A 10,005-nucleotide genomic window follows, 5' to 3' on the forward strand; every position below is an offset into this window, starting at 1 on the left:
TAACTCATGTAATCCTCAAAACAAATAAAACAAGACACAAAATAAAATATTTTTGTCTTTTTGAAATTTTTCAATGTTTTGGATTTTTTTTTTTTTTTTTTAAAAAACAAAGCAACCTAAGAAAATAAAACAACCGAAAACTAAAAGAAAACATGTCCACAATTAATTGAAAGAGTTAAATCAAGGACAAATAAACAACACTCACCTTAAAGAATCTTTTCTCACCCATATAGCACGAGTCTTCAACTTTGTAGGTGAAAATCCATGAGAAGCAGAGTGTATTTGAGAAATTATACCAATCTTCTCCTTTCACAAGCCAACAAGTTTAAATTTTTCAAAAGAATATGAAACAATTTATATGGACTTATGGCAGGAGAAATATCATCACATATCCTAGATTGAAATACAGAATGCTTAAATTTCAATTTATGATAATTAGGACGAATATGACCGAAGACACCACAAAAGTGACAAACAAGAACAAATTTAGGAATATCAGTATTCCTAGCGACAAATCTAGTCTCAGATTATGGTTTTTGCCTCAACAAAGAACAATTTGGTCTAATATGACCAACAACACCACAAAAGTGACAAGTAGGCACAAAAACATATTTATTATGCTCTCTAACAGTAGGTTTAAACATAAGTTTAGAAATTTCAGCGTCTACATCAAAACTTTTACCTTTGTCTAACTTATCAAAATAAACTTTTTTTTATTATTATTCCTCTTGAAATGAGGGATATAAACCTTCTCAGTTGTAGGCTTAAAAGAAATAGAAACACTTCTGTTATTAATAGCAGGCTTGGTATTAGTCAAATTTTCAATTTTAGCTTTAGATTCAACTAACTCCTGTTCTAAGTTTTTCATCTTCTCATCTTGAGAGGAAATTTGATTTTTCAAAAATTCATTCTTTTTATTAGATTCATCTAATCTAACAATCAATTCCTCTTTTTCAAGATTAGCCAATTTTAACTCTTCTTTGAATTTCTTAGCAATTTTCAACGATTTAGATAATTTCTTACGAAGAGTTTCACAAGCATCAATAAGATCAATAGAAGCAATAGTATCTTCTTTATTCAAATTATCACATACATAAGCAGAAAGACACTTCAAATTATCCATGATAACAGAGATCAAGGATCAACTCTAGGTATGATAACCTAAATCAAGAGCTAACTTGCTCTGATACCACTTGTACGTTTTTAGATCCCTGTATAAACTAGATTGTTTAACCTAATTAATTAACCAAGTGAATACTTAGATTTATTATTCAGATCTAGGTTAAAATAAAACAAACATATAATGCAAAGTAGTGGAAAATAAAGAATACAATGATATGAGGACCTAGGAAAACCAAACCAGTAAAAAACTTGGGAAGGATTTAACCTAACTATCCTCAAGGTAAAAAGAAAATTCACTATAAAAGAATTGAAGTTTGTACAATAGAACTTAGACCACTAACATTCTATTACTACCTTAAGTAGAAAACTTACTATCACGACCCCATGATAGCTCTGAGTCCACGGACTACTTTTTTCCTAAACCTTTGCAACACAAGCACCCACACTTGTGATAAAAAACATAAACTCTCTTGTTTGTGACTCCAAGACCACCCTTGAAAGTTTAGATCATCAGCACCTTTGATGACTAGGGAAGGTAGCAACTTCTACAACACCGGATTTTGAGATTCTTCAAGGAATAACACCGATAGAAGACATGAGAGAGCTTTTTGGGTAGAAACCCTAGATCTACAAAAGAGGCACACTCTTCTCTCTCTAAAAAGCTTCATAAAAATATGATTAGGGTTTCCTTTATATACAAGAAGAATTAGATCTGAAACCCTAATCTTTAATAGGTTTGAACTGTTGTATGGGCTTAATTCAAATTCTGCAAATACGACTCTCAATCGGTCGAGCCTGTTTTTCGATCGGTCGAACTAGGAAAATTTTGAATTCTCTTTTCTGCAGCTTGCTTGTTCTTGGATCTTGACTTGTATCACCTTAAGCATTGTTTAATAATACATATAGACTCTAAGATCTATATATAGACAAGTTTGTGTTCACGATTTGCCAATTGTTCTCAACATTTAAAACCTAACAGTCTTTTATGAAAATGTCCACGGGCTCTACAACAGAGCAACATGTGCGAACCTTCATCAATTGCTACTTGTATGCTTTATAATCTTTGTATGCCATTTTGGTTTTTTCTTTTCTTTTTTTTCTATGTCGACAACCTGTGGAGATGGTGGAGGAGAGAGAGAGAGAGGTAAATGAGACAAAAAGTTAGAAGTCAAACTTTTTTTGGATTTAGAGATAGTTTTAGAAGGTAATAAATGAGAGTAATTAATTAGATTCTAATCAGAATATTTGTAATAATTATATTTTTTTTTAACCGTTGGATCTACTTAAATCCAATGGTTTAAAAAATATGTAACTCTTTAGAGTTACACCAGGTGTAACTTGAACTCATCTCATATATATATATATATATATATAATTATTAGGGCAAGACTTAGGTACAGTACTTAGATGTTATTCTTTAGGTTTCCCTTTTAAGATTCTCCCATATAAATTTTTCCTCATAAGATGGAAATGTATTTTTTAGTTAAGTAATCACGTGACTGAATCTTGAGAAAGGAACTTAAGGAACAACACCCAAAGTACTGTACCTAAATTTTTTCCTAATTATTATTTACACATAGACAATGAGGAAGGGGATGATGGGACTCAAACTACATATATGAGGCAACATAAAAGACACCATTAAGATCATTTAACCTACCTACATTTATATAAAATACTATTAGTTGTGAGATTAAATTCAATAAGAACATATAAAAGTCACTATTTATTTGTTAAACACTCCAATAATAACCACAACTATATATATACTCTCATTAAAACTCTAATACGAAAATTAGAAATCATATAATTAGAAAATTAAAACCCAACTTTGTTGTGCAAATTATAAAAACCCAACTTGTAGAGATGGGGGCAAAGAACTGAGATGCCATCGGAGCTCGCACCACATAGCTTTCTCAAACTACTCTAAAATTTTTGTCGAAATCTCTTTATCTATAATATTCATGAGAATTCTGGGTAGAATTAATTTTTTGTTTGCAATTGCTAATGACTAATGAGATAAATCTCTTTAGCGGCATCTTCTGAATTAGGCAAGCTAGGATGGTTGATTATTACAAGTTGAGTTACGTCTCCCAATGCAATTATGTTTTCTCACTTTTGGAAAGTAAACGCAAAGCAAACGAATTAAACACCTCCATATTAGGTAATAATAGACTTTTAATCAAAGAATTTAATACGGCACAATAACATTGAATTGTATAAATAGGAACTTTTACTTCAAATCCTTACATATCACTGATGCCATACGGTGAATCAGAAATATAGAGGTCAATTCATATCCAAAATTTTTTGTAGGTTATAAGGAAATTAACCTTTGCAGCCCAAAACAAATTTACATGCCAAGTCATTTAGGTTTACAAGAATATTTATCATAGAAATTAATTACATTATATATTTATATACACATACTATAGATTTCAACTTTATAAAATCTACTCTATAATGATTACATTTTATTATCATCAGATAAAACACTAATTCAAACCTAAGTTTTTTATTCAACACAAAAACACTTTAAATATTGCTTCATAACATTCATTAACCTGTCTAATTTCTATGTAAAAAGAAAAAAAAAAGGTTAAGTTACCATAGAATTTTTCAGGCAAATCAATCCCAGTGCATGCTATCATAAAAAAAATAAAAATAAATAAAGGATTAAACTTATTCATGTATCATAGAGACTTGACCTATGTTCAAAAGGATGGGCATGCATCCACTACCCTTTCTTCTCTTGAGAAGCACATACGTGTGTCAAAACCCTTTTCTTTCTCAATCAATCATTGATTGTATGTACGTAAGACTCAATTGCACTGGACATAAATGGAAATACCCAATTCTGCTTTTTGAGACTCAAACCCTTTCATGAATCCAAGTTATTCAACCAGAACATACATTGTTCAAAAGAATAAATTATTACAATACAAGTTACAACAATTGACGGTCATCAAACATATTTCAAACCTTTAAAACAAGGAAACATAAATAAACAAACATATAATGCAATGACACACTCTCATCCAAGGCTAAATTCTTAGACTTTAGTCGAGGACGAGGAGGTAGACTTGGAGGTCTGTGAAGTATCAGTACTTGAAGGGTAACCAATTCCATGGCGCTTGTTTGGGAACACCATGAAAACCACACCAGAAATTGCACCAACAATAGGAGGAAGCACCTTGAGCAAAGTCTCCTCAGTGGAATCAGACAAGGGATAGAAGCAATTCACAGTTTTCTGATCCAAAAGCACAAGAACCCCAAACACAAACAGTGCAAAGAAGGCATGGACAAAGTCCCCAATCCGAAGCTTATAAACCGACAAGTCCACGTTCTTAGAGTCCGCCGAGGGCCAAAGACCCTTCAATGTTGCAACCCCATAATGAGTTTTCTTATCATCTCCAACGTAACTATCAGTGAATGAAGAAAAGAAGCAAGAAAAGCCACACACAGCTACAAGAATGGCGGTTAGGTACTTGTAGATGGTTTTAGCACAGTCGCCATTGTTGGATAGGACAGGGCTGAGGAATTGGTACAAGAAGACTGTACCAGTTGGGAGGACCCTAATGAGGTTGCCTAGCCCTGATAATGTTTTGTCTTTGATTGTTGTCTGAGACGACGATGACGACGACGACTGAGTGGTTTGCTTGGACTTTGAGGCACCCATTTGGGAATTGAAGTTTTTGGTGTGGGATAATATTATTGGATATTAAGTTTAAGTGTGTTTGATTTTGTGTTATGGAGCTAGCTTGCAAGTATAGTAACTAAGTTTTAGGTATTTATAGAGAGCAAGAGAGAGAGCCTTGCTTGTACGTAAAATTGAAAAGAGTTGGCTGCTATTGCTTTTAGCCTTTTACTTTTCGAAAGGTTGAGCTTCAATCCTAATCCAAGCTTTCAAGATCAGCATACTGTACTTCCAAACATACTCCAAAAAGCTTCGGTTGGCAAGGGTTTTTTTCAAAAATAATAATAAAATCGTTATTATTTTATTTATTTGGTGTTGTAACAAATCCTATAGGACCCAAAAGCATTTGATTTTTTTTTTTTTTTTTTTTTTTTTTGAACTAGTCAAAAGTTTAGTACAAGCATATGCTTTGATGAATCCTGTGGGAAAACCTATAATATCTTGTTTATAACTAACAAAAAATGTATTAAATTTAAAAGATATGATATCTTGGCCGTGCTTTTTGGTACATATATGACATTATATTAATCTAAAGACTTTTTTTAATAGTGCTTGATGTTAATATTTTCATTAATTATAAGCTTGGATTTATACTTCAAGGATTGTTTGAAAAATTTATATACATTTTAATTGTATCTCTAATAGGTGCAACTCGGTGAGGACAGTTTGTTCTCTTTACAGATTGCTGTATTTCTTTAATTGTTTTCCTGGTCAAATAATGGTGCTTGACCTTGATGTAGGAAGTGTTCATCAATCGGATAAGAAGAAATAGGTGTTTTGTACTTTTCTATTCACAAAAATAAGAGAGGAAATATGAACTTCATGCTGTGTTTGAAGAACTTCATCACACCAAAAAATGACTCAAATTGTTAATTCAAAGTCGTGCCAAAATTAATCTGCTAATTGTTTGTTTTCTTTAGAATTAGCCTTGTGTTAAACATGCGTGTCAGATGATATATATATTTTTTGACTGAGTGCGAGTGTCAAAAAAGATGAAGAATTTGAAGTTTTGAACCATGGTGGCCTAACCTGAAAAAATAGACTGATATCTACTAGCAACGAGCTCAGCTACCAGTATGCAGAGTCCAACCTTATTGTTTCATGGTCCAGTTCTTGGAAAAGAGTCGTGGAATGAATTTTGTTTAATAAATTCTATTCATGCATCTTTTTACATAAATGACAACAATAACAAACAAACAAAGCCTTAGTTCCAAAATTTTGAGGTTAGATATAAATTCTCTTTTACTCTCCTAATTGACATGTCATTTTTTTCTTCTACTAATGTGATTTTTTGTTTTCCTCTACTCATTCTTTCCTAGTGCATTAGTTGCATTCTTTTGAATGTTATTGAACCATTTTAGGCAAGAACGGAGCTAGAACTTGAAGTTAGAGGGATGGTTTTACTACTGATTGTGTGCAGCTACTCCAGCCTCTAGCTCTACTGCTTAACTGCTAAAAGTTTTTTTTTTAATTAATTAATTATTTATTTTTGTTTTTTATTTGTGCGTTTGTTATTGGGTAAGGGCAAAATAATTTTGTTTTAAATTTTTTCAAATTGTTTTTAAGCTATTATTGGTAATTTTTGTTGTTGGGTTTTTTTTTTTTTTTTTTTTTTTTTTTTTTGTATATTTTGTTTCAGATTTTAGGTTTATAAATTTTTTATGCCCTTTAAAATGAAGAAAATGCTAGAGTTACAAATGAGCGCAGATGCAAACCTATAAGAATTTACAATCTTAGTAGTTTGTAAAAATGTTGTAAAAAAGTTTGTAGGTATAGTATTATTTTGAAAAGAAATAATGTTATTTTTAAGGGAAGCAAAGTGTAATTTTATAGAACAAAATTACTAAAATTTATAACTATATATATGCTAATATTTTTTTACAAAAAAATTAGGAGGAGTCATTGGCCTCCATGGTCAAAGTCTCCCTCCGTCCCTGATCTTAGGTGACTTTCCTTCATTTTTTTTCATAAATAGGAGTTATCATTATCTTTAAGTGAATTTTTTACATTTTAAATCCTATATTTTCTAGCATTTTTACCTATCTATTTTAATATTCTCATTTCAGCTATATTTATTTTATAAATAAGTTGCTTCTTACTTAACAGCATGACCTGCATGCAATACCATAAAGCATAGTTGGTCGAATCCCAAACTTATAAATTTTTCCTTTTAACTTTAAAGGTATTCTACGTATGTACATCATGAGAGTTACTACGAAATAATTTTACATATGCCTCAATTTTTGTATCATTATGCTCATTTATAAATTTTTGAGCCACCAATTTTAGCTTCCTCAGTAGAGTATTACAAGCCAGGTGACATGAGCAAGGTTTGGCAACATTTGGTGTAAATTAAAAGGTGTGTATTTCAGCAAAGATTTACATGTGACTTTGGAAATCACTTTATGAATACTATAACCTAAACAACCATTCAGAGAAAGATACTTTCGTGGAGAAAAGGATTTTCTTAGTGGGTTTTCGCTGGTCAGTTTTGGATAATACCTGATTGAATTGGGAATTGCATGTGATGCCGTTGGTTTGGAAGCTATAGAGCAGAAGACCATAAAATTAATGAAAGAGAATCTCTCTCTCTCTGCGTATTTTCTTTATTGTTTTTACTTGGGTTATTATGGTTATATTTATTTTTTGGCACAGAAGGAAGCCCAAGCACAAATGGCCCACTTCTGGTATGTTGACCAGTTTTTTGACTCCAAATCATTGAATGTATTCAAAAATTTCAACAAGTTTTGGTTTGGGTCAGAGGCCCTATTTTGGTCTTCCATATAGACCAAGAATGTGATGGCTCATCATGGGCTCATTGACGTTCAATCAGCCTACTTATTTCCTGTGTTCATCTGTTTAAGGTGCTTTTGTTTTTTCTGTTAGGTTTTTCATGCTAGATCTAAAATTAAGATAAATAAAATAAACAACAAACAATAAAAAATAAAAAAAATTGACCCCAACTGAGTAGTTGTTTTATCTATAGTACTATAGGGGCTTCTAAACCGTGGACTTCAAGGTGCAGACTTTAAGCTGACTTTCATGTGGATTTTAAAGTTGTTAAAAATTAGGACATTATCTTTATTTGATTAATTTGTTAGGACACGTTTGGTAGATTGTAATAAACACTACAATGTAACAGTTATTTCTATGATTTAACTATTCAATAGTTTTGTTATATTTTTATTACAGGAATAGTCATTTCTTATGAATAGCTATTCTTTAAAATGAAGAATAATTATTCCTCTCTAAAAGAGTTATAATAGCTATTCCTTAATAAATGTAATAATTTCTAATATTAATATATTTCCAAATAAATAAACTTTCCATATCTACCCAACAATTATGGAAATAAAAAATCATTAAAAAATAACTCATCTTTCTAAAATTTAAAATATATTATTTTCTAGAAAATATAATTGTATGAATGAGATATTTCCTAAAATAGATCATAAGTTTTATTCTAATGTTACAACTTACAACCAAACTAATGAATAGGTTTAGTTATTCCATTATAACAAATAAAGATTACCGTTCCTGTTGTAATCCACATTCAGTGTACCAAATACACCCTTAAATTTTAGGCATTTTTTCTTTCTCAATGAAACTTAACTTGCAAATAGATACTAGAGGAAGTTGGTAAAATTTAGGACATTATCCCTATCTAATTAATTTGTTAAATAAAACACAAGCTCCTAAATTTTAGGTATTTCTTCGTATGAATTACCACTTTTATTTGGAATTCAAATTAACTTTCACTAGAGTGTACTTGCACATATATGCTAGAGGAAGTTGCTAAAAATTAGGACATTATCCCTATTTGATTACACAACTCATTCACATAGGTGCTAGAGGATGTTGCTAAAAATTAGGACATTATCCCCGTTTGATTACACAACTCACATAAATACCAAAAAATGTTGCTAAAAATTAGGACATTATCCCTATTTGATTACACAACTCACATATAGTATAATAATTCCAAATTGTAATGGGAGCAAATTATTAACTTTTGTCAAAAAAAAATAGAGAAGCCTATGCTCAAGAGGCTAGTTATTACACTAGCCTTCTTTTACTTCTAGTTTGATGCATTTCATTCATATCTAAAATTGTATTTATAGACTTACAGAAAAATTGATGAGCAAATTATTATGTACTTAGCTGAGTTGTTAGTTTCCTATTACTGATTTTGTATTAGTATAGTTTGTTCTAAAAATAAATAAAAATAAATCAAGCAAACTGATAATTTGACTTTTCAAGTTTGCAAATAGTGATTTTTCAACCCTCCAATCTTGGGTTCGGATTATTTGTACACGTCGGGTTATTAATTTAGACTTTTCAAGTTTTCAACAAGCTAAAAAATAGTCTTCGTAACACATCTGAAAGGGCCATCTCACCTAACATAGTAACATCTTGCTCAAGAGTCAAGACGCTTTGTTCAACTCTTCCTAGAAAAATTCATTCAAAGATAACATAAGACACGCTATTGTAGAAAATGATTAACAATCTTGCCATAAAAGACAAGGATTAATTTGTCATTAAAAATCTTTGAATGAGATTAGGTCTATATCATATAAGGTTTGACTTATCTCCAATACTTTTTTATCTAACATTTTATTTTATTTTAATGAGAAATTGTTACATCACCCACTAACTAAATAAAATATAGAGATTAAAATTCACTACTACTTGTTATTGTATATTTAAAACTACAAAAAATGTCCAATTAAAAAAAAGTAACAAAAAAACCAAACCCTATCATATATAACCCAACACTTTTTTTTTTTGAAAAGCATATAATAGAAATGTATTGCGATGAAACAAAGTTTAGTTACAAACTTACAGTAATTTTAGCTAACAATCAACAATACTAAGATAACATACGTGATACGTCTACTTACTAAGACATGTCAATTTCTTATTGTTAGTCCGTAACCCAAGTTTGTATCCAAACTCCTGTCTTTTCACATGTAAGAATCAATGAGCCCCAAAATCACAAAATTCCGACCCTTGAACCTGATTTAAAGCTATTGCATCTATGAGCTGGGTTTGAAGTCTTGTCCACACACATCTGGTGGAAAATTTGTCCCTACTTCTATCTTTCAAATTGGCTATAGATGAGTTCATATGAACATAATAATAGACCACTCAAGATTTTTTTTTTTTTTTTTTTTTTCCTTGACACA

The 10,005-nt window shown here is 30.7% G+C and overlaps 1 protein-coding gene across 1 annotated transcript; it reads right to left on the bottom strand.

Annotated features, from left to right (window-relative positions):
* Positions 1-3,835: 3,835 nt before the first annotated feature.
* LOC115950856 (protein DMP2-like) lies at positions 3,836-4,870 on the bottom strand. The gene has a single exon (XM_031068121.1). It carries the CDS (start codon positions 4,799-4,801, stop codon positions 4,175-4,177), a length of 627 nt encoding a protein of 208 aa, XP_030923981.1. The 5' UTR covers positions 4,802-4,870; the 3' UTR covers positions 3,836-4,174.
* Between the last annotated feature and the right edge of the window lie 5,135 nt (positions 4,871-10,005).

This window comes from Quercus lobata, chromosome 6, assembly GCF_001633185.2.
Source record: "Quercus lobata isolate SW786 chromosome 6, ValleyOak3.0 Primary Assembly, whole genome shotgun sequence".
Classification (NCBI taxonomy): Eukaryota; Viridiplantae; Streptophyta; class Magnoliopsida; order Fagales; family Fagaceae; genus Quercus; species Quercus lobata.